The sequence below is a fragment of the Ochotona curzoniae genome, unplaced genomic scaffold, assembly GCF_017591425.1.
Source record: "Ochotona curzoniae isolate NIBS_2020 unplaced genomic scaffold, NIBS_Ocur_1.0 scaffold_3890, whole genome shotgun sequence".
Lineage (NCBI taxonomy): Eukaryota > Metazoa > Chordata > Mammalia > Lagomorpha > Ochotonidae > Ochotona > Ochotona curzoniae.
In genome coordinates, this window is record NW_024467115.1 from 17,418,328 (window position 1) to 17,444,149 (window position 25,822).

Consider the following 25,822-nt stretch of genomic DNA (forward strand, 5'->3'; position numbering starts at 1 on the left):
TCACCTTGTCCTCCTCTAGCCGCTGCCGGCGTTTCTCCTCCACGGCAGCTCGGCGCCGCTCCTCCTTCTGCCTCTGCTCCTCCAACTTCTTCTTCCGCTCTTCCAGGTGCTTCTCATAGTGTTGCCTGGCGCGCTCTTCCCTTTCCAACCAGACGATTTCTCTTGCAGCTTCAGGGGAGGACAAGAGAGACAGCATACTCAGGTGGGTGTAGCCCCTGAACAGCGAGGGCCACCTAAGGTCTCTGTGTCAAACAAGGGTAGGCTCCTGGGCTTTGCATCAATTAACAAGCAAGCGTGGCCTGCACTTTTCCTCATTTTCAGGAAACAGAAAAACTGGTATTCCATTCAATGTTTAAGCATCACTTAGTATGTTAAAAATGGTGGTGAAGAAGCATCCTAACATTCTAGCCTTTGGAGACTCGTGCTGCCGGGTAGTGTGCTAGAGGGTAAGGCCTCAATGTGCATGCATGCCCTGATTTCATCCCACAACCCACACAGCCTCTCCCAGACAACAGAAACGCCTCTCTGTAAACGTGAACGCCTCTAGTCTGTGACTACATTGCGTTTAACTTAACATCGACCCTCTGCGATCATTAAAAGCATTTGTGAGAAAATAGTTGGCTGAGGGGAGATACAAGGAAAGCCTCCCAGGTGTGTGAGAGCAGCAGCTAACCACCCTGGTATTCCAGGACCTCACCCTGCTTAGGACTGACACCTGAATGGAGACATCCAAATTGGAAAACACTGTTCAACAGTGGAAATGTCCCTTTTCTTCTTGATGTACTACATACAACTGTGTTTTAAATCGAGTCCACACAAAGCTATTTTCTTCAGTAGGATGCTTCCGTTGTTCTGATACCCAAGCACATCTACGGGGTCACTTCAGAGAGTTCATCAAAAGTATGTACTAAGAAACAGCTGAGGCTGGCAGCATGGCATAGTGGGTTAAGCCACACTTGTAACACCGGCATACCAGTATTGGAGTGCTGGTTGGAATCCCAGCTGCTCCAGTTCTGATCCAGCTTCCTCCTAATGCATGTGGTTTGGCCTGGCCCAGGCTGGGTAACTGCTGACAATCAAGAAGTAAAAAAGCAGATGGAAGATTTCTTTTGGTGGGTCTCAGGACGGGGCGTCTCAAGCCTGGATCCCAGACAGCTGCCATGTGCACATGGTGAGCTGTTCCCGGGCCTGCTGGGCTCCAGGGGCTGCTTCCTTCCGGGCGAGTACACCGAGAGGGGAGGTCTCCGGGACTGGGCAGGTCCAGGACCCACCCACCGCCTTCATTGGGCGGTAAATGGGATTTGGAAGGGGCGTGACCTTGGGCCTGGGAATTTAAACCTCCAGCAGCCTCCCAGCTGCTGGTGGGTCTCAGGACGGGGCGTCTCATGCCTGGATCCCAGACAGCCGCCATGTGCACATGGTGAACTGTTCCCGGGCGGCCAGTGCGCCATTTGGTGCCAGGCTCCACCTGCTGGCCGTCTGGGCGGGGAGCTCTGGGGATTTGGTTCTTTGAGTCGCTGCTTAATTAGCTCCAGGTTGAACCCATTGTGCTTCTTGGACCTGAAACAGGCAGTAACTCTTCCTTTGTAAAACTTGTAATCACTAATAATGCTGAGCACCAAATACCAGTCCATGCAGAAGCTATGGCTTGGGGCTTGTCCTGCAAAAGTAGCTCCAACAGCTGGCTAATGTGTCAACTGGTAATGGAACAGAGTAGATCAGGCACGACTGAGCAAACCTTAGCCCACAAGTAAAACTAGAAATCAGGAGGGAGCAGAGGTCATGCCGAGCTAGGCTCTTGTACCTACTGGTCTGCGGGAGCCAGGGACGCTAAGCCACAGTGTCTAAGGCAGAGGTCGGGACAGGGGAGGGGCTGTGCCAAGCTGAGTCAGAGCATCCACTGGCAGGCAAGTGATCTATGGCTGGGAACAGGCCCAGTTGGGGAGCAAAGGGAACAACTCTAGCTGGGCTGAGGTTCCCACCAAGAGGCACGTGGCCTGGAAGGGGGGTTGCGTTCTGATCTGGAAACAGTTGCAGTCTCCCTTGGCACAAGTGTGGACTGGGATTGGAAGCACTGAAGCGGGCCGGACCCCAACTCCCCCTGGTGTCCTGGAGGACCAGGGCAGATGTGGGATGGACTAGGCAAGGTCTCAAACCCCTACTGAGCCATGTGTGAGTCATATGTGGGTATGGACAAACCATGCCTGAGCTGGAACATCCAACAGCAAGAACCAGATTGGGTTGAAGGCCAGTCAGGAAAAGCTATGACAGGAGGTGGACTGAGTAGGGTTGGCTCATGGACCTACTGGTAAGCGTGAAATCTGGCATTGGGAGAGGTTCTGATGGAGGAGCCTGGGCAACTCCTCTGGCAGGACACAGACACGGCAGGTAAGCGCAAGAAACATGATAGGAAACAGCCCAGAACAGGCCATGGAAAGCTACCCACTGGCATACAATTGGCAGACGTGGGGGCAAGACCAGGCTGAATCTGTCCACCACACCCACTGGCAAATCCAGGCACCAGTGAGGGTTGACCCAGGTTCGGTCGCAACAAAGACTAGTGCACAATATGGAATGCCAAGGTGAGGTTGCCTGTACCGGAAGGGACTGCAGCACCCAACCAGCCTGAGAACAAGAAAGGAAGTGGGCAGAGCCGGCAGGGGAATAAGGGAGGGTTCCTTTGCTGGACAGCTACTTCCACAGGAGAGCATGGGCTGGGATGGGGGCAGACCAGACTAGGCAGGGCTACAATACCTGTGCGCCTCATGTGGACTAGATCAGGGAAAAGCCGGGCTGGGCTGATTATTCCTATTGGTGCAAACAAAATTAAAGTGGGCGAGGGTTGTTTGGGCTTAGCTACAGCATCAGCTGGAATCTGGGAGTGGGAGAGGCCTGGGAGGGAAATAGTGGGCTCATCCCTCTTGGGTTACCACTTCCACGGGAGGACATAAAACTAAGATAGCGGCTGGGGTGGAATGGGGTGTGGGACAGACTGGATTACTGCTACACTTACTGGCAAACCAGGGTAGGGGGTGGGCCTGATGGGGGTTATTGTGGGTCGCTCAAACTAGGCTGCAGCTCCCACTGGTTTATGTGAGGGCCAAGTATGTGCTGGGCAGAACCAGGCTGGACTGCAACACCTACTGATTCCAGTGGAAGTCAGGAGTGAAAACAGAACCAACCCAGCAATTGCAACCACCAGCTGATTGGGGCGATGGACGGTGCCAGGCCCTGTACTTGTTAGCACATACAAGAAGTTTCTTTGGAGATCTTCCTAATCTAAATGCTGGACTCAGAACCCTAACCAGGAAAAGAGAGAAGACAGAACAAGTCAACCAACCAGCTCAGCTATGATGGACTATGTCAATCAGTGGATTTTTCAAAGACCTCATAGTGCTTGGAGTGGCAAGACTGACAGTAATTCATAACTGTTGCAATATCAAAACCACTTGAGCAAGAACCTCAGAGCATGCCCTACATCCGGGACCTGGGGAGGGTGGGAAATTGGGTGGGCCTTCTCCCTTAATACCCCCCTTTAAACATGAAGGTAGCAATATGGAAAACATACTAGTATTATCCACTTTCCTGTAGTCCTTGAACCTTCTTACCCTAATTAACTATGTAAAGATTGTCAAAAAAAAGTTTTGCAGAAAAAAAAAATGAAAATGGGAAAAAGATTTCTTTCTCTCTGCATGTCAACTAAATGTTAAAAAAAGTATTAAAAAAAGTGAATAACGTATTCATAAATTAAAAAATTTTTTGCATCAAAATTAATTTCTCATTTTAAAAGATTATTATTTTTTTAAAAAGCAGAGTGTAAGAGAAAGAGAGATAGAGAGGGAGATAGTAATATCTCCCATCAGTTGGTTCATGCCTCAAATGCTAGCAATACTGAGGGATTGGCCAGGCTGAAAAACTCAGCTTTGTGTGGTTCCCCCATGTGGGGAACGGGAGCCCAGTGGCATGGGCTATTACCTGCAGCCTGCCAAGGTTCACATTACCAGGAAGTTGGAACACAGAGTACAGCTGGTACTTGCACCCAGGCCCTCTGACATGGGCTGCAGGCAACCCAGGCTGTGCTAAACATTGGTCCCTAACCTTACCTTTGAATTCCACATTCCTCACAGTTTTTGATGTACCCTTGTGTAAGATAACACTGTAGGTAAGTGAGCAAATGAAACACAGAGGGTAAATCTTGAGGAAAACAACAAAAATTCAGAATATTTCAGTTCCCTTACATTTTAAGGCTGAATGCTTCGTTTTTGATATTAAATCTTTCCAAAGTGAGTCAGAGGATGATTTTTTAAAGAAGTCTTATGTATTTTTATTGGAAAGGCAGATATATAGAAAGAAGGGAAGACAGAGAAAGATCCTCCATCTGGTGGTTCATTCTCCAAGTGGCCACCACGCTAGAGCTAAGCTGACCAAAGACAGGAGCATCCCACGTGGCACAGGATCCCAAGGCTTTGGGCCATCCTCCACTGCTTTCCCAGACCACAAGCAGGGAGCTGGATGGAAAGTGTTGCCACCAGGACACGAACCGGCACCCACATGGGATCCTGCGAGGATTCAGCCACTAGGCTATCACACTGGGCCTGTAGGGAGATAAATTGAAGGGCATCCCAGCTGACTTCAATGAATAAAAAGGATGAGGACATTTTAGGGTAAGCTTGTCCTTCCTCAGATCATGCTGGCTGGGGGTAGTGAGAACTGGGACCGGTCCTGGAGAGGTCTGGGTCCACTTAGGACCTCTGCTCCTATTGGGTGTGCACACCTTGCACAGGTCTGTTTGCATGCCGGTTTTCTTTAGCCTGAGATTCTAATTTGAACAGCTCTATTGGTCCAAGAAACCTTCAGATCCAAATAAAGGACTTAATTCAAGGTAAAAAAAAACCCACAAAGTGAGTGCTCAATAAATATTTACTTAATTGACTGAAAACAGAAAAGACATTGTGAGAACACACCTTAAAAGTTAATAGACAATGTAATTCTGACACCCTCTTTTCATGCACTGGCTTTGGTCATGCTTGTTCACACTTGTAGTAACTTACAGATTCACCATTTAGTGATAGGCTTTCATGACATTTCACATTTCAGTTTACCTTGAAGAGTGGGCTCTTAGTGATGGAATTTGCCAAATAAAACAGGACAAAACATTAAAAGGTGAGCTGGCAGCCTTCCTCTAATCTCTTACATTCTACCTGCACCTTGAACAGTGCATGGACTGCAGTTAACTTGCTGTTTTGCACTTCTTAGAGATTTCACACATCAACATCTGAAATACTCACAAAATATATATTTTTTTCTTTCGGAGACTCCAGTTCTTTCATGGGATTTGCTGTTGTGGGTCCTTCAACACTTTAAGGTTTTATTTTTGTTAATCTCAGAGATCCAGGGACAGCTAGAGACAGTGACACAGGGAGAGTGTTTGCTTTGATGATCCATTCCCTAAGTGCTCAGACAGCTGGACTGAAGCCAGGAGCCAGGAACTCCATCCAGATCTCCCCGGCGGGAGGCCTGGATTACACCGCTTTCTCAGGGCCCAGAGCAGTGGAAAGATGAAATCGGGACCCAGGGGTAGATATTGAGGCCAGGCATTCTGACAGGGGACATGGGAGTCTCAGCGCCAGGCTAAACACCCACCCTGACAATCTGACAGGGCTACGTGGTAGTGCATTGTCTGTGCACCCTAATTTTAGAACACCAGTTACCTATTGACTGATAGGCTTTTACTAATTTCAACCTTAAGTGGCAATCAGTGAACTATCACAAATTTCTGTGTTGCTGTTTGGGTACATAAAATGGAAGGAGAACTGCTGGCTCAGGGACTATACATAGATACTACCACACTTTCTGGAGGACATACCAACTTTTACTCCCATTAACCAAGTACCCAGACTGTGGAAAAAAAGAGACATAGCTGTATATCCTGAGACATACAAATACATGGTGTGATATAAGTAAATTTTTAACTTTTAGTCTAGTCTCTGAATTTTACAGTCTGTTTTGAAAAAAATTATATATTGTTTGAGGACACTTAAGAACATATTATAGTTTTTTTTCCCCTATGACAGATCTTGAAACCAAGACAAAATGTTTATAAAATCTTAGTATATAAAAACCAGAAAGATCTGAAAAATAGGTGTTTTTTGTTCACATGTATTTATGACTATTGTTTGTTTTCATTACATTCACACTCCCTTGGAGCCAGCACTGTGGCACAGCTGATGGAGCTATCACCTGTGATGTCGGCATCCTGTATGGGAGCTGGTTGGAGTTCCAGCTGTTCCACTTCCGATTCCGTTTCCTGACAGTGAGCTGGGAAAAGCAGCAGAAGCCAGCTCCTGCCACCCACAGGGGAGACCTAGAAGGACCTATTTGGCAGACCTTGCCCCAGCCACTGTGGCCTTCTTGGGGAAGCAAACCAGCAGAAGGAAGATCAATTTCTGTCTTTCCCTCTCTGTATGGTTCTTTCAAACAAACAAATAAATATATATATATTTTTAAATTGAACTCCCCTGATTATGAATCTCACCACTGGGCCTTTAGCATCCTTATTTGGCCTTTCCTCCCACTGAGCTCCAAAATAGCCTCTTTCTATCCTGGTTAGACTTGCCAGCCCAGCCAACCACACTCTCCTGTGTCCCTGCTCCTACTCTTGCCCTGCTGGGAAATTTGTGGTTGGTTCTTACCCAGAGGGTGTAGCCTTGAAGTTGCCATGCTCGTCAGAACAGCCTTTTGCAGTGTGTGAGTGGTAGACGCAGGGATGCTAGCTAGGATGCACTCTCGTGCTTAGATGAGATGCTGCACCTGGAGGCTTCTGCAGAACCTGGTCCCTTCCAGAGCATGCTGCTGCTACAAACTAAGAGAATTCCCTAAACTCTGAGCTCTACTTGGAAAAGGTCATTGCTTTTTACTTCTTTGCATTCTCACAGGGCGTTTCACAACTTGAACACACCCAAAAGCTTCAACAGCTACTTTCCGATTCTCAGACAACTTTTATTGATATTTCACAGTGAGGCCTCACATTAACTCACCTAACTTTCCTATGTCTCAGTTCAGCCAGGATAAGCTGAGTAAAAACCTGACCTTCTGTGCAAGTTTGCTGTGCGGATTAAAAGATTACATTTCAAGTGGTCAGAACAGTTCTCTCCACTTTATAGTATTCCTCATTTTAGCTGCGATTGCCTTTTCTTTTTTCTTTTTTTTTTTTTTTTGCGTCATAGCATTAATTCAGAAAGCCACAGGTAGTTCTTGAGGCTGTGCTACAATCACAACAGGTCTGAGCATTATTAGAGTAACAATCAGTTTTATCCCAGATAATCTTTTGGGGAGGAAGAATATTTCTTCACTCAAATAGCTTCTAGTAAGTTTCACTTCTGTTGTCTACCAGGAAGGAGATCCTATTGCAGTGCCTTTGTAAACACTGATCTTCAAACAGCCACATAGAGAACAGGTAAACAATGTTGAAATGACCAGTAATACTGGCTTATGACTGCAAAGCAAGCTAGTGAGTGCTGGAATTACTACCAAGTACAGATTATGCAGCCTTGGAAATGGAAGGATAATACACCAAATGCTTCAATATTGTAATAAGAATTTTAGTTAATAAGAGTTTTAACTAAAGAGTTTAGTAATAAGAGTTTTAGTAATTTAAGACATGCTCTATTAGTGATAGATAACATCCAAAGCTGTGCATTTCCTCATTCAAAAATGAGAATTCTGGGGCGGGCATTGTGATGGAGTAAGTAAACAATCCGTATGGTGGCAGCACCTCATTCGGGCACAGCTTTGTGTCTCCGTTATCAACTTCCAATCTAGCTCCCTGCTTAAGACTTGGGAAAGGGCCCGGCGCAGTGGCGCAGTGGTTAAGGTCCTTGCCTTGCACGCCCGGGATCCCATATGGGCGCCGGTTCTATCCCGGCGGCCACACTTCCCATCCAGCTCCCTGCCTGTGGCCTGGAAAAGCAGTCAAAGACGGCCCAAAGACGGAAGAGTCTCCTGGCTTCGGATCAGCATAGTACCGGCCGTTGCGCTCACTTGGGGAGTGAATCATCGGACGGAAGATCTTCCTCTCTGTCTCTCCTCTCTGTATATCCGCCTTTCCAATAAAAATAAAATAGAAATAAATCTTTAAAAAAAAAAAGACTTGGGAAAGAAAACAGAGGAAAATAGCCCACTTCCCGGGGTACCTCTCACCCATATGGGAGACCTGGAAGAAGCTCCTTCCTGGCTCTTAGTTCTGGACTGGTTCAGCTACAGCCATTGCAGCCATTCGGGGAGTAAGCCAGTGGATGGAATATCTCTCTCCTCTCTATAACTCTGCCTTTCAAATAAAAATAAAATCTTAAAAAAAAAAAAGAGAATTCTGAACATAAGGGAAAAGATCAACAATATTATGAACTCAATTGTGTTTCCCCTATCCTGATCACAAGATAAAGACCTAACCTTCCAAGTGATTGGGGACATGGATATAAAGATATAAGGGCAGGGGGGACCCCAGGTCCATGAAATTGGTGTTTTAGGAAAGACCACGTGGGGATAAAGTGACCCTCTGCAGGCCAGGAAGACAGCAATCCCAAGCAACTGAGCAAACATTGACCTTGCACTTCCCAGCCACCACAACTGTGAGAAAGCACATCCCGGCATTTAAGCTGCTGCGTCAGTGTCATCTGTCACACCTGATTTCATAAAGCAGCAACTCTATGAAAGAAGACCGTGCCCAAGGAGAGAACAGGATGAGTCTGAACCATTGCTCTGCTGAAGTCATAATGCACTCCTGGACGACAGAACCCTAATAAAAACTCAAAGCCCTTTTAACGCCTTAACATGCTAGACAGTGACAAGATACTGCCGTGTCAGATATGATGCTGATGGCAGAGTATTTTAACGACGCTGTAATGATGTTAGCACCACACAGTGTGGGAGTGTGCTATCAGGTAGGGCTCTATTTTGGAGGATACACAGACTGTACTGTCAGCACTTGAAAGTGCAAAGCAGGGCACAAGAGTGGCACACAGAGCAGTGTGTGGCCTCACAGAAATCTGAGCACAGCCCCACCTGGCACCTGACATCCACATGGCAGCAAGGAAGTAATGACTTCTGTGATCTCGCTCCCTTGAGTTCCACAGCAGTATGTCTTACCAGCAGGGTGGATATGTGGCTCCCAGAAACATACAAAGCATGTGGTGCAGTGCCACATGTGTAATGTGGGCTCAGCACACATGGTTCATGTTAGCGACTCTGTGTGATCACAGAGAACACGTGACTAATAGGATGGTCACAGCAAGGCAGAGAACTCATGCCCACGCCCCACTCCAGTTCCATCACATTTAGAACCCAGAGCCCAGCCTGGCCCTTTTGAAAGAGGGTGTGGAGAACAGAACTCACCCCCTATGAGAGAAAGAAAAAGTGACCTCCAGGAAATGCAGCATTGTGGTCACATAAACACTGAAGCAGATGGAGCAATGGGTTACGTGCAAAACTGAATACTGAGAAACCATGTAATACCATATAAAGTTGGAAGAAATGGTAAGGGATAAGAACATCTGAAGTCAGGTCTTGATTCTATTACTAATTCTTACGGTATATTGGGAAAATCAGCCAAACTGCCTTCTTTCTTTTTTTTTTTTTAAGATTTATTTATTTTTATTACAAAGTCAGATATACAGAGGAGAGGAGAGACAAAGAGGAAGATCTTCCATCCAATGATTCACTTCCCAAGTGAGCTCAACGGTCGGTGCTATGACAATTCGAAGCCAGGATCCAGGAACCTCTTCCAGGTCTCCCACAGAGGTGCAGGGTCCCAAGGCTTTGGGCTGTCCTCGACTGCCTTCCCAGGCCACAAGCAAGGAGCTGGATGGGAAGTGGAGCTGCTGGGATTAGAACCAGCATCCATATGGGATCCCGGCGCGTTCAAGGCGAGGACTTTAGCTGCTAGGCCATGCTGCCAGGCCTCACTGTCGGACCCCAAACTGTCTTATTTCTAAATTACAAAGCATTTAATAGAGTGACCTCTGGAAATTTTCCCAATTAACTCTTCACTTGATCTTAGCCAAAAGACAGAGAGGTGACCCCAATTAACTCTTATGACTCAGGCTTTCATGGACATGTGTGGGATTATCAGGAGGTTTCTTTCTGTTTTGATTTTGAATTTTAACTTTTCTTCTTTGTTTCAATGATTACTGTGAATACTTACAAGTCAATGTCATTTTCATGTTATTATTAACACACTGTTGGGATATAATGACTCTTGGAAAGAAAAATCGAATAGCTTTGTCCAACTCCTCAATTCTGGATAGTATTGATAAAATTTGGAAAACTAAGAGGATCTAAAGATGGAGAAGTAAACTACTCTACAGGTTGTAGCTCTTGGATTTGTGCATGAAATGCTAGGCAGCTTCCTTTAGCAGCCAATGACTGGGAATAAAAAGGAACCACTAATAGAAGATAAAGGAAAACACAATGTATGTGGGAAGGACAGATAGACAGCTCCCGTATCATGGCTCAAAGCTGGGATGTAGTGGGGAGTGGGAATTCAATGAATTCAATGCAGGCATCCCTCAGGGATACAGGCACCCCAAGAGTGAGCCAGCAAAGAATCTGGACCTGGGGGGAGAGGCCCCTTGGCTCTCCACTTCCCATCTAGCTTCTTGATAATATGCTTGATAATATGCCTTGGAAAGCAGTGAAGGATGGTCCAAGCGCTTGGGCCCCCTGCGCTCACATAGGAGACCTGGAAGAAGCTCCAGGTCCTGGTTTCAGGCAGGCCCACTCTGGGGAGTGAATCAGCAGATGGAAGAGCTCCCTCTGTCTCTCTCTCCGTCTCTAACTTTGCCTTTCAAATTAATACATAAGTCTTCAAAACAAAACAGGAAAACCCAGCCATGTTATTAAAACCAAGCGTCTAGTAAAGCATCATGGAAATAGAAAATGAGTAAGTACTTAGACAAATGAAAACAAAAATGTAATACATGTGGGAATTTTGCTACTAGACAAATGGCATTACAGCTCACATGAAGAAAAGATGCAAAGAAGTTAAATGTTTTCAGGATCACATAGCATTAAAGAAAGAAGAGTAATACGTCAAGTTGGCTCTTATCTAGCCCTTACACTCTCAGCTATTTCCTAACACTGTGCCTCTGCATGCACTCTGGACAGTCTCCAATTCAGCCTGAATTTCTCAGATCTATCAAACAACCTTGGTCAGTATCTGCACATTCTTTCCTACCCCAAATTGGAATCTGCTCTATTTCTGTATTCTGATCCCAGACTCACGAGACCCAATGGTCTAGGGTTACATAATCTTAATTCCTCAGCCAAGTGAGCCTTCCTCCTAGGATCTCTTGGAGACCACAGCAAGGGTGCTGCAGCACGGCTACTCACACAGCCATCACAGCACTTACGCTCCTGCTTGTAGCAACTCCTCTTTCACGTGTTTCTGAGTTCGTCCTGCAATTCACACAGTCTTGCTTAACAGATGGTAAAAACAAAACAAAAAAGAACCACCACAATAAAACCTCAAAAGGTTTGATGGAAAAATGAATCAAGGAGTTAAAGGAGGGGGTGGTGTCCAAGCATGGGACCTTTCTGGTCATACAAAACCTTCTCAACTTGTCATTTTAAATTATTCCTCCTTTCAGCGACTGGCTACCACGCAGTGCGACCTTGGAGGGCACCCACAGCCCTCATGCCATTTAGGGGCTCTTCTACTTTGCTTTTTTTTTCTGGGGACTATGCCATGGAGGGGCTGTTGAGCCAGCAGTTAATACCTAGGGATGATCCAGAGCTTCCCTTGTACCCTCAGGACAAGGTTGAGAGGAGTGCCGAGTCTCTATTGTAGTAGTTTTACAGACTCAATGATTGGCTCTGGGACTACATCTGTAACCCTAACCCGTTTCTGCTTCCTGTGGACTCACTAACATTCTGTGCTGTACCAGGAAGCACAGAATCCTCCGTGTCTGCTCAGGAACATCAGGGCCCCACTTGCATGCTCCCAGTCGGTCACTGTGGAAATTGTGTGCTTTCCCAACTTCCCTAAGAGGCTTCAGCTCCCACTTGGTGCTGACATCAAGCGAGTGGCAGGCAGGATCAACCCAGACACTGAGCGACAAGGTAGACAGCACTATTCAACTGACTTCACCTTGAGAAGTCTGAGGCATGGAGAAGTGATGTCACCTGCCTGGTACCTCCCAGTCTTATGATGGCGGAGTCCGAACTCAAGCCCAGGCTGAGCTGCCCTGAGTCCAAGGTGCCAACAATGTGCCACCACTGGGCTTAGGGACAAGAAGGCACTGCCTCCCACTGACTGTAGCTCCTTCTGTCATGGGGGCAGAGCTGGATGACCAAAGGCCAAGGCTCTTAGCTTTCATCATCATCTAGTTGTAGTGATTCACTTTATGCCAAGGTTTCAGCTTCTGCTTACCTAATCCATGCTGCACCGAGCGGTGTCTCTCCTGCCCTGAGACTGCCTCCTGATACAGCTGTTGCAGCATGTATGGATGGCTGCCGTCCTTCCACCATGGGGCAGTCAGATCCCTCAGCCTGTTGTTAGCTGTCTGGAGCTTTTGTACATTGCTGTCATCAAGTCACAACCACCTCAGGAGACCTGGAGGCCAAGAGTGGCCACAGATTTGCCCCAGTGTATCCAATGTGGAAAAGATGGATTTCCCTAAAGCCCATGCCGTTTCTGTAGATGGTCTCTGAAGAGCAAAACTCTGGTCAAAACTAATGATCGTTTTGTAAACTCATGGCTCTAATCTGGGTAGTGTTATTGACTGTTTACTAATTACCAACAATGTGCCTTTCAGCATTTTCAAGACAAACGCTCTAAACCGGATTAAAATGGGTTACCTCCTGACCATACTATTCATACTGCTGACCCTGAGTTGAAAATACAACGAGGTTTGGAAGAGGGAAAAAAGAAGAAACAAGAAAGATGAAATAAGAAAGCTGTGAATGGAAGGGCAAAGAATTTTGAGTGAAGTCATCTGGTGAAGAAACCCAAATCTAACTGAATTGGAGTCTTCAAAGACTAAAATCCTTCATATGGCATGTTTCTTCCTAAAATACTACATATATACATACTTATACACACATGCGTGTATACATATGAACATAGCATTTATGTTTATACATATATGCACTCACACACATGTTCAAACACTTAACACATACATGTATACACAATGTGCATATATGTGCAAATATACATTACATGTCAATGCACATACATACACGCACATATATGCATACATTATTTTTTTTTTTACAGCTTCAACATAGCTACAAATCCTAATACAAACGAAAGATTCTCAAAGCCAAATATTTCTTCAAAGGCACTGCCTGTCTCATACATTCCTTAACAGGTGGATTAATTCACATTAAGGGTTTTTTTTTTGGTCAGAAAATAACTATAGAATGCCTCCTATGTGCCAAAGCACTCAAGCCAAAATGAAACATAACGGATACTTCAAACTCTCGGGGTATCTTCCCACATGCACAGAATCTACTTGTCTGATAAACACTCCTTAAATATTCTCTTTATTTTTCTTACCAAATTGAAAAATAAAAAATAATAAAAAAAAAACCCTGAGATCCACAACTATCCAAAATGTATCTGTGTTCTTGCTCATCTGAGAAAATGGTGGTGATAAGGGTAACTATTACGTGATAATTTTATCATGTTTTAACTGCTGTATTCATCTTTTCTGTGGATTTCCTATCCAACAAGTAACTGCTGACCTTGGACTACAGGTCAAGGTTTTCTGTGTGCTGGGCTACAGAAATGGAAAACAAAACAAAACAAAAACCAACCCATAAATCCCTTTCCTTATAGAGTATATATTCCAGTGGGGCCAACAGTTAATACACAAGTATACAACAGATGGATGTGCTTAGATGGTGACAGTGCCGGGGAGACCGGGAAAGGTAACCCTGGTTTGAGAGAGCTGCAATTGTACACGAGGAGGAGGGGAGGCCCTCACTAAGAAGTATACAAAACCTGCAGGAAGAGGAGCCTTCAGGAACCATTCCAGGCACAGCACACAAGTGCACAGCTCTTGATGGCAATGTGTGTGTGTGTGTGTTTATGTGTGTAAGGAGTAGCACAGTAGTTGGTGCGTCTGGAGCACGACAGCAATTGAACAGCTGCTGGAAGGTAACATTTTGACTTCTGCCCCAAGTGAGATGCAAGCCATTAGATGGTTTGGGGGACAGAGCACTGGAGGGTCTAGGTTCAACTGGATGCTTGGCTGCTGTGTTGAGAAGAGGCAGTTTCTACCCAACAGAAGGAAACCAGCAAGACCACCTGGGAGATTATAGCAATAACCCGGTGAGAGATTTTGGTGGCCTTGGTCAAGGTGACTGCATTGCTGGTAGTGCTATGGGAACAGATTACATGCTAGATATATTTTGACAGTTGAGCTGAGAGTATCTGCTGATGGATTGGTTATGGGATGCAATGAGAAGTAAGCTTTGGCTAAAATGTGATCTTAGTTTATGATCTTACACTCTTGCTTGTTATAAATTTCAGGAAGTTATGAAATTTATCTCTTTTACTTCAATTTTCCTAGTATTTCTGGCTCAATACTAAATAAATAATTAATCATTAGCTGAATGTATGAATTAATACAAAAATAGATGGCAACAGGGAGGGTAGTGAATTTGTGCTGTGAACAGAAATTTTATATGCTCTGATCCTTGTAATGGTTTCTGAAAGGAAATTAGTCATCAAGGTCGTGTCCAAGTTCACACTGACAGGATTACTGTTAATGGAGTCAAAGGTTAACAACAAATAAATGCTATAAAATTTCTCTAAAAAAGACATCAGAATCTCCACACACACTTACATCTCATCCTTTATTTCGTGTCAAGTGATGTCCTTCTACGAGAAGGTGGAACAGCATTTCCTTCATGTGACAGGTGGGTACAGAGCTAGTCCCTGAGGCTTAAAAATTCATCGAGTGTTTAAAGCACTAGCGTCTCTCTACCTTATAGCTTCAGTTGTCGAAGAATTTTCACATGGATCCTGATTATCCTACCCATGCCTAACACATGATCTCAGATAGATATTGTGGCAAAAATTGAAAAAAATAAATAAAAGGATTATTACTTATCAATTCTTTCAAGATTCTCTCAGTGGCTTCCTGAAGCTACATAGTCAATGTAGTTTAAAAACAAAATGAATGGCATTCAATTTAACACATTATTAATAACTGCAGGCTCACATAAGAAAAACCGACAACTACCATGCTAATCAGCTATAAAATGTGGTTAAGTGGAATGAAGTATTTGGGACATTGTCTGACCTTTTTTACTGTTCAGTCAACATCTGTGGTCACCGTTTATATTTCCCTGAAGACTGCAGACTAAGGAAGCTCAGCAAATACTCACTACACAACTGTTTTATGACTAGCCCTGATCAGGTACAGGAACACAAAGAATGAGAGGCCAGTTATATTCGTTAGATACTTGAAATAATAATAATCAGGGAGTTATTCAAAATCAAGATAGAAAACAATTTCAGCAGAATAGAAAATAGCACTTGAATGTGAGCTAACATGTACCAATTGTGTAAGACGAAGTACACAGGAGAAAATGATGGACTAATGAACACTTCCCGGGAAGGTCCTGCGACATGCTGTTGCAGAGAGGGCATTTCAGTGGTTAAAACACAAGAGCCCTAAGGCCTTGACCTGGGTGATGGCGAAGCTGGCGGATGTAAAAGGAGTGCATCTAATGTTTACTTTAAAGGTGGAGTCTCCCAGACTTGTGACTAAATGAACTTGGGCGCAGAGTACGCCACTTTCTACTGACAGGGTGGGCCAGGCATGCTGAAGCTCTAGTTAGATGAGCAGCCTGGGTACAGACCAATACCTGGTGGTAGCAAATGACCCCAAAGGTAGGGTGGTCAGGAGGGGCAGCGTTGGCCCTTGGGCATTATTGGGCCTGCCCCATTCTACACAAGATTCAGGGACTGATTATGGTTGTCAGAAAGAGCCCAGTGCCTCTAGCAGAAGCAGAGTAGAGCAGAGATGGCTCCTAGGGCCTGGTGCAATGGCTCAATAGCTAAATCCTCACCTTGCAAGTGCTGGGATCCATATGGATTGTAACCAGGCTGCCCTACTTCCCGTCTAGCTCCCTACTTACGGCCTGGAAAAGCAGTAGAGAACGGCCCAAAACCTTGGGAACCTGCATCCATATGGGAGAGCCAGAAGAAGTTCTTGGTCCTGGCAATAGATCAGCTCAGCTCTGGCCATTGTGGCCACTTGGGGAGTGTACCAGTGGATGGAAGATCTTTCTGTCTCTCCTCTCCATAAATCTGATCTGCCTTTCTAATAAAGTTTAAAAAAAAAAAAAAGGCTCCAATAAAACAATTCTGGGAGCCAAGAAAACATTGGTGTGGTTTATGGAAGTAGAGGGTACTGAGGTAAGTTGGCTCTGGATTCGAACATAACGAGTAATTTCGCTTTCTCTTAGCTGAGCTTCAGATCCCAGGGAACCATTTACTGGCCTACGAGGAGCTGGAAAGGTAGGATCCATACAAAAAGAGTGCTGAACCCATGAAAACAAATGGAATCTCCATCCCTGGCCTCCACCCTGAGCAAAATCAAACTTGTCTGACCTTGCTATTTAGAATCTATGGATCAAATAAAGATCACTAACACTTCATTGTTATTTTTTAAATTTGAGAGGCAGGGAGAGAGAGAGACAGGCAGACAGAGCTGAAGAGCCAGAGGCAAGGATAAAAGAGAAAGGACCAGGCAACCCTGTTCCCATGTGCTGGTTCAGGCCCCAGATGCCCACAGAGCTCCCAGCTCCCAAGAAATGAATCATTCTGTTGTATGTGCTTCCTGCTTGCAAGTCAGTCAGTAATCACAGTATCGCAGTGCTTACGTTTAAATACCTAAGTAACTGTCCTCCTTCTTTGTCTTTTTTTTTTTTTAACTTAAGAATCACTCCAAATGCAGCATTAGAATGGTGTGCACAAGTCCAAGAGAAGCTGTAAAGGTAAAAGTTGTCCACTTGAGGAAAGAAAACAGGTAACAGGCTGAGGCTGTCTGAAGTCATGCCCACAAGTATGTGATAAGACAATAAGAGGCATTAAACTAAGGGGCTCAGTACCGGGCTCGGTTGCAGCCATTTGGTGGGGGTTGGCAGGGGTGGTGGGGGCTCTGCTGTAGTCAGTTTCTTATTTCTGTCCATCTAGAGTCTCTTCTTGACTCCGTACTGTCTTCTCTGTCTTTGTTCTGCCTGCTTCATTTGTCACTCCAATCTCTGCCCCTGACCCCAAGGATCACAGGCAGCCTGGCCTTAGGGGACCTCCACTTGCCTGCAGGACACCTGTTGGGGCTGGGACTTCAGCTCTGGGTGGAAACACTAGATACAGAAGCAGCAGAGCAAGTCACTGGAGTTTGTTCAGTCTAAGAAAACCCCATGGCAAAAAAATGACCTCATCTGGCCATTACAGAGGAGACAGAAACATGCCTGTATTTGAAAGCATTTACAACAAGGGCATCATCAGATGTTTGAAAACCAGCTTTCTCTAAAATTCACAGATTTGAGCTCTTGAGTAAGAAAAAGCTTGGTGCTATCATGGGCCCGGGGTCCTTTCTCACAACACATTAACTCTAATGTGTAGAACTTCAAAAAAGTTACAGGTCATTCACCTGGAAGGTTTTGGTGATCTCACGCCATTCAAAGTTTTAAAATGCTCCGACATGCTCTGGCCTCAGAGGCATGCTGAGCAAGCAGTCAAGGTTTCCAAAGCACACAAGTTGCTGCTTTAGCAACTTTGCATGGATGGACTTCACATCAAAGCCCAGGAGGGGCTGGGCACCTGCCTGTTTGTCCAGTGTTCTAGAGGGAAGTGCCTGTCCAACCTCCGAGTGCTCCGATCCCGGCTTCCTGGTAGCTAGTGCGGTGACTCAGCTTTCCAGGAGAACAAAGGCCAATACCGGAGCTGCTAAGCTTTCCCAGGGGCCTCAGGGAAGAAGAGGAAAATGAGACACCTAGGCAGCAGGGGAGGCGTGTCTGCCCACAAACTCACTGGCAGCCCTGCTTTATTTACCACGGCAGGCAGGAAGTGGACTGACAATGTGCAGACTCATAACTGTTCACAATAAAACAAAAGAAAACAAAACGCACGTTTATTGTCCTTGCAGTCGCTCAGCTTTTAACATGTGAGCTGCAACGTCCCTTCACTCATAGATGCATATTCTTTCCAGGGCCACAGGCAACCATGACTACAACACAGGCCCTCACAATGATCCTACTCCAGGGGCTGGAGGAGGATTAGTTAGGGCTTAGCTAGATGTTCATGTGTCCTTCTAAGTTCTGCTTCACAAGGCATCTGCTTAATTCACAAAGACATGCAAGACAGTGCAGGGACCACTGTGCTACCCATTTGGTCCCGGAGGCGGAATAGTAATGATTCCACAAAAACGACCCTGAATGATCAAATCAGGGCCTTGGGGTACCTAGCTGCTTCTCCCGTTCCTCGCGACGCTCACGGGCCAGCCGCTGCCGGTCATCAACCCGAAGCACAGGCGGGGGATCTGAAAAGGAGAGTAAAAAACATGAGGAAGAATGAATTTAAAACAAAATAACAGCCATGCACTGATCAATACTTTTCTGTCCTTTAAATGTGACGAATATTACAACTTGTCCTACAAGGAATACCAGTGACTCAAGTCTCAACCATAATTGTTACAATTTTCCTGCGAATTTTCAAGCACTTTTCTATTTGAAAGCATTATAGACATTTATATCATACTGGTATCCATTAGGCTATTTACATCAAACAATATAAAAGATGTTTTACGTTCCTGGGCTATCAGATTTCTACTGCTTCTATGCTTTCAAAAGCCTGTTCCTCAGCACCACATGGGATTCTAAGGAAGTGAATTTGTGCTGAACAGATGGTTACTAGTGGATGAGGAAGAGCTTGGCTGTGGAGGTAGACCTATCCGCTGGGGGCAGGAGGGTGGGGTTTGCTGTCATTTGTTTTTGGTGTAAGGAAATCATGGCTGTTGTAAAACTGAATGCTGGAAGCAAAGCATGCAAGTGCAACACTGGACCAACAACAGTCAAGGGGAAGCTAGAAGAAAGCTTAGTGCTGACTTACTGTGCACAGATTACACACTCATTAAAAACTTACATTTAATTATAAAGGCTTAAAATCAACTATCTAAAAGTTCTTTAAGCGCCTTATGAAATGGTTGTAAAATGAAGTTTAATTCTTAAATACATAGAATCTGTTAACTGTCAACAATATAAAGTATTTGTCATTTCCATTTGAAGAGAAGGCCTAACAACAAATAGTGCACACCCAACTTCCTTGACCCATACCAAAGCTGCAAACTCCAGGTCATAACCATACCTGGTGTTACTACAGCAATGAGGCAATCCCCAATTATGCAATGAAATGCTTCCTTTTGAGAGCCTAATTTAAAATGAATAGCCTCAAGAACAGTGCAAGAAAGAGGTGGTATACTTCCTAGTTGGAGAATCTGAGACATTTCCCAAACTTTGGAAGTATGGCAGGTTGAGTGTGCCATGATCCAAGCCCAGACTAGCCTGAGCGCTTCTGATAAAGCAGGTCTCTGTTGGGGAGTGAGATGAGGGATGGGATAATTTTTCCTTGTGCTTGCTTTCCTCATTAAAGAAAAAAGATTAATTTATACATTTGAAAGGCAGAGTTACAGAGGGAGGGGCTCCCAACATGGGTATAGGGACCCAAGAGCACTTGACCATCTTCTGGTGCTTTCCTAGTCACATTAGCAGAGAGCTGGATTCGAAGTGGAGCAGCTGGTGCCTGGACTGACACCAATATGGGTTGCTGGCTTTACTGTCATGCCACAGCCCCAGCCCTGCCTTACTCATTTCTAAGCGCAATATGTCAGTTTCTCACATGACTGCATCTGTGGTGCACTGGTGCTTCCCCGGGCTAAGGGTGGACAGATGTGGACCCCCCATAGCATGCTTAGCCTTGACCTTCTGGAAGGTTCCTTTGGGATCAGGGGATGTCTGGTTACAGCTGACACCTTCCTCTTGTGTTAGTACCCTCACCTTGTGGGCCTTTAATAATGGCCCTGGGGCATTTCAATTGGTTATTATCATTTCAACTGCTGGTTTGACTGGGAAAGTTGCAGAAGAGGAGCTTCTACTGGAAAAAAAATATAAATGTTTTCCTGTAAGTTTTGTATTACCTATTAATTAGGTTTGCACTTCAAGATGTTCCTTATTCATCCATCAACTAGGTAAAGTCTAGATGCAGGTCATGCTGGGAAAAATAAACTGATCTCTGGGAAACTGATATTCTTTTTTTTTTTTCTTTTTAAAAATATGTTTACATAGTTGATCAGGGTGAGAAAGACTGAGGGTTAAAGAAAGTGAATGAGACTACTGTTGCCAAATTTTCTTTCTCTTCCTCCTGAATCTAGGGAAAGGGGGGGGATAAGGGACAAGCTGCACCCAGCCTCCCAACTGCCTCAGTACCACAGATAGTTGTTTATGTGGTTTGAAGGTTGGCAGATACTGGTCTCTTTTCTTTAGCTCTTCTTTGAGATCCACATACATTGTATCAGTGCCAGTGGGAGCCTGTACTTTATCTGCTCCTCCCACCTGCACCTGCTGCCCCGTTTGAAAGTATGTAGTTGAGCTGGGCTAGAATTCCTGGGGTCAGCTTAGACATGAGGTCCCTGTCTACAAGAACATCGTGGAGGGATATCCCTGGTTTGTTCTGCCCTTGAGGTTGAGGTTGCCATTTCCTCAACCGGAAATCGACTAGCACACAGCAGGGCTTAGGATCAAAGGCTCCTTTAGATCCAGGAGTAGCAGCCCAACTTGTGCCACAGCCCTTCAGACCAGCTGGTTTCATCAGATTTCCAGCACTGCAGTCCCAGCTGGACCGTGAACAGAGAGAGGTCGCTATTGTGGGCACATGTATTACCATCCCAAGGTTCATCCTGCAGTCCTGATGGGGTACCGTGACATTTTGGTTAGTTACTAGTGCTACTTCTTTCAAAAAAAAACAAACTATTCTGATCAAATCAAAGTTACTGATTATCAGAAGAAGAAAAAAAGGCTCAAAACAATCCAGACCATTGGTGTAACTGAGCTTATAGCTGCTCTCTGCAGGCAGCCTGAGTCTATGACGGTAAAAGCACAGACCGGGCCGGCCCTCTGACGAATGACAGGATGGGAAGGTGAGATTCCATATGTAGTGCAGTTCATAAGCTTGAAAATTCGGTCGCTCTACTGCTAGAGGACCACTCCTGAAGATCAGGAAAATCAACCTGGATTCACTTGACTTTGACTCCTAGCTAACAACTACTGTGTGCAAAATAAGTAACTTCTTTGAGTGGTTTGCATTTTACAAATCACCCTCACATTCATTATCATTTTATTTTTTTTTTTAAAGATTTATTTTTATTTATTTTTTTTTATTGGAAAGGTGGATATACAGAGAGGAGAGACAGAGAGGAAGATCTTCTGTTCGATGATTCATTCCCTAAGTGAGCGCAACGGCCGATGCTATGCTGATCCGAAGCCAGGAGACTCTTCCGGGTCTCCCATGTGGGTGCAGGGTCCCAAAGCTTTGGGCCGTCCTCGACTGCTTTCCCGGGCCACAGGCAGGGAGCTGGAAAAGAAGCAGGGCTGCCGGGATAGAACCGGCGCCCATATGGGATCCCGGGTGTGGAAGGCGAGGACCGTAACCACTTGTGCAACCGCGCCGGGCCCTATCATTTTATTCTTGATGATCCCCTGAGTTAGCTAAGCATTTGTTCATCCGATGAACAGTTGCCCTGGATATTATTCAAGTAAGAGAACTCAGAGAAATAAATAATGACTAAGAAAGGCGGCACAAATGAAGTGAAAGAGCTTGGGCTTAAAACCTTGTCATGCTGTCCTTCATATCATTAGAACAGCAGGTTGGAGCAGTTAGGGAGGGCCAGACACTTGCAGGACATGCATTTCCCAGTGAGGGGAAACTACTTCGAAACACTGAGATAGAATGAAGACTTGGTGATTCTTTTAAAGGCTTGTGGCAGGAACTCATAAAGGGATAGGAATTAAGGGGGTTCTTTTTTCCCCAACACCAAAGGCCCCTGATTAACTTTAAACTTAATTTTATTTTTATTGATTCAAATGAGAGAGAGATCTTCCATTTGCTGTCTCATTACTTTAAAGCTCTGCAATGGTCTGGCAAGAGTGGCCAGGCTGATTCCAAAAGCCAGGAACTCTACTGCAGTCTTCTATGTAGGAGGCAGGAAGCCAAACACCTGAGTCAGAACCTATTGCTGCATAGAGCATACATGAGCAAGAAGCTATAACCAGAAGCGATGCTTGGAGGCCCAGTGCTGAGGGGCAGCACATTAAGCATGGCCTGAAATACTGGCACCCCATATGAGCAACAGGTCAAATCCCAGCTGCTCACTTCAATTTCAACTCCCTGTTAACACTTCTGGGAGAAGAGAGGAAGATGGTCCAAGTACTTGGGTCCCTGCCACCCCTGTGGGAAAACAGGATGGAGACCTGGCTCTTAGCTTTGCCTTGGCCCAGGTTTGGCCACTGAGGTGAAACTATCTCCTGCTTCTTCAGGAACTAGTAAACATGGTCTGTGTTCAAGTATTCAGAAACAAGAGTGATGGTCCTTCCTACATATTGTGGGTCAGGAAGGTGGGGCCAGAGATCAGTGCAACCACAGGGAGAGCTTCCCAAGGAGGTCTGAGCACGAACAGATGTTTCCTAAGGAAGACGTGTTCTGGAGTCACTGAATGAGTTCTATCTAACAGCAGTTAAAGGAGGAGAGGATGTGTGACTAAATTCTTTTACGGGGCAAGGATCCAGTATTAGAAAACATTTGGTCATGATGTCCATGTCTCATTTTGGGAGAGGATGCAAGCATACCAAATCACAGCTTGTGCTTTTCCCATTTAAAAATCTAAATGATGGAAATCAATAAAGGGCTTTAGGCAATCATTCCCAAGACTCCAGCCCTCCAACACAAGACTTCTCTAACATGTATTTATTTAGTTAGTTATACGGAAGTCCATCACAGGTTCTACTGGTTTATTCCCCAAATATCTCCAGTAGCCAGAGAGGGGCTGGGCCAGGGCCCAGGATATGGAACTCAATTTAGGCCTTCCACGTGGGTGATGAGGGACACAATTACTTGAGTCATGAATGCTGCCTCTATTCTGCATTGGTAGAAAGATGGAGCTGGGAACTGAAACCCACATCACTGTGGGATGTGGGGATGTCTTAACTGCAGGCCTGATCCCTGTTGTCCCATTTAACCTCTGCAGCATCTCTGAAACAGAGAATTACAAAAAAAAAAAAAAAAAAAAAAGGAAACTTCCAAAATATAAGCCTTCTGTATAGAACATCTATCTGTCGAGTACATACAAGCAAGCACACAGATGACAGAAGGCACCATCATAAATGAACTGTCTCCTTATTTCAGCTGATGTGAGCCATGCAAGTCAAACGGCCCTATGAAGACAGAGGTCTACTGGGATTAAGGCACACATCGCTCTCATCACACTGGTACTCTGTCATGATCTCCTATTTCTATACTGCTTCAATCAGCAGTACTATCGACTGAAGGGCACAGCTTTATCTTTTTTTTTCTTTTTAAGATGTATTTACTTTTATTGGAAAGGCAGTGTCACAGAGGGGTGAAAAGACAGAGAGGAAGATCTGTCTGTTGATTCATTCCCCAAGTGGCCGCAATGGCCAGAGACAGCCAATCTGAAGCTAGGATCCAGGAGCCTCCTCTGGGTCTTTCATGTGGGCCTTGGGCCATCCCTGACTGCTTTCCCATGTCACAAGCAGGGAGCTGGATGGGAATCGGGGCTGCCAGGACATGAACCACCACCCACATGGGATCCTGGCACATGCAAAGTGAGGACTTTAGTTGCTAGGTTACTGTGCCAGGCCTAAGGCTTTGTCTTTTTTTTCAGGTTTATTTTATTTTTGTTTGAAAGGCAGATATACAGAGAGGAGGAGAGACAGGGAGGAAAATCTTCCATCTGCTGATATACTCCCTAAGCTGTGCCAATCTGAAGCCAGAAACCCAGAGCCTCCTCCAGGTCTCCCACATGGGTGCAAGGTCCCAAGGCCTTGGGCCATCCTCGACTGCTTTCCCAAGTGACAAACAGGGAGCTGAATGGGAAGTGGGGCTGCCAGGGTTAGAACTGGCGCCCAAATGGGATCCCGGCATGCAAGGTAAAGACTTTAACCATTAGGCTATCCTACTGGGTGTGTGGCTCTGTCTTTTAACAACATATCCAGGGTATCTTCATGGTGCTAACATAGAATGAAACAGTGTTGTCGAGACACAAAGGTTACAACTGCACAGTAAACAATGTAAGAATTCAAGATGGAACGGTGAATATGAAAGGGAAGACAAGGACAAAGAAATCTAGCTGTGCTATATTCTTATGGAGAGACAAATGTTTAAGAACTCAATTTCTCACTTGAATTTTAAGGAAGAAGCATCTGCTAGAATGAGCTTGCTGAGCACACAGGCTGGGCAGTCTGTCTGTACAAGCCCAGAGCGACTCAGTAAACAATCAGATGGTGGCTGGGAAATGGGTGTATGGATGGATGGACGGATGAAAGAAAAGGCAAGCTAACAGGGAAATTTCAGATGGCTAATTTAATCTCTGCCAAAACTGTACATTGCCACTAAAACCTACTGAAACAATAGTTACAATAATGTTGTTACTTTGTTATGTTACTGCCTCTCTTCTAAGTGACAAGCCACATTTATCTTTTGTGTCCAAGATCTTTTCCGCATTAGAGAAAAATTAAATCACAAAACGAGGCAAAGTGGTGAATGTCTTCTGTGAAGTGGGTCTAATGACTTCTATCTTTAGTCTCATAGCTACCCAGGTCTTGAGCAACTCTGGCCTTGGAGGCAGCATGAACTGGGCTGCCACGCCTCTCCTAGGGTAGTCAGTTTGCTTGTTTTACTGTCTGTTGTTGGTCTGCTGTCACCACACTGCACACTCATCCCTCCTGAGGAACACGCTGTGGCTGTGGGATATCTGTAAGCTCCTGCACTGTTCTCCGATTGTGTTTCCATTGTGTTTACAGAGTGCTGGCTGGTTTGTATCGCTGAGCACAACACGCCCTTAATCACAGGACATTTGATGACATGACTATGTCAGTCAGGTCATCATAGGAAATAGAGGGAAAATTTTTTAATTCTCCTTTAGCTCTGCTATGTGTAAAGATTTAAGTAATTTTTGAAAAAACCACAGAAGCGATATGCAATAATGCTGAGCACACAGGTATAAAAAAAATTCTATCACTTCTAACATTTTAAACTGAGGAGGAAAATTACTGTCTGTGCACACTGCCCGACAGTAAATAAATGCACCTGGCCCTACATGTCATGGATTATAAAAATCAGTCTGAGAGCTAAGCAGATACAGGTGTTTGAGTCTCCATTCTAAAGAGAAAAACAACAACAAAACAAAGCTTTGAGAGGTTCACAGCCTTAGACTAACACAAGAAAGTATGTGTGTGTTTTGGTGGCAGGACTCGAACCAAGCTTTTCTGGGTCCTAGGAGAATGGAAGTTCTAGGGAGAACCTCATTACCCCACCACAGATGCAGTGCATCATACCTGGTTTAGTTCCTGAGTGACTGCTATTCTGTCCAGGCGTAGCAGTGGAGGACCGGTTTGGGGCAGTTTTCTTATCTTGCACTTTATTGCTGTCAGACGCTATTGAAATGAGACAAAAGAGAAAAGATGTATTTAGTTTCTTAAAACAGATTCAGAAACCTTCACCTAACCAACTTTTGCC

The 25,822-nt window shown here is 45.1% G+C and overlaps 1 protein-coding gene across 1 annotated transcript in view; it reads right to left on the reverse strand.

Moving 5' to 3' along the window:
* MAP7 (microtubule associated protein 7) overlaps positions 1–25,822 on the reverse strand; it is a 198,686-nt gene that overhangs the window by 96,778 nt on the left and 76,086 nt on the right. The window contains exons 3-5 of the mRNA XM_040965658.1: positions 25,642–25,740; positions 18,480–18,557; positions 5–168 (exon numbers count right to left, since the gene is read on the reverse strand). Coding sequence (XP_040821592.1) covers positions 5–168; positions 18,480–18,557; positions 25,642–25,740 — 341 coding nt within the window. The remainder of the gene's footprint in view (positions 1–4; positions 169–18,479; positions 18,558–25,641; positions 25,741–25,822) is intronic.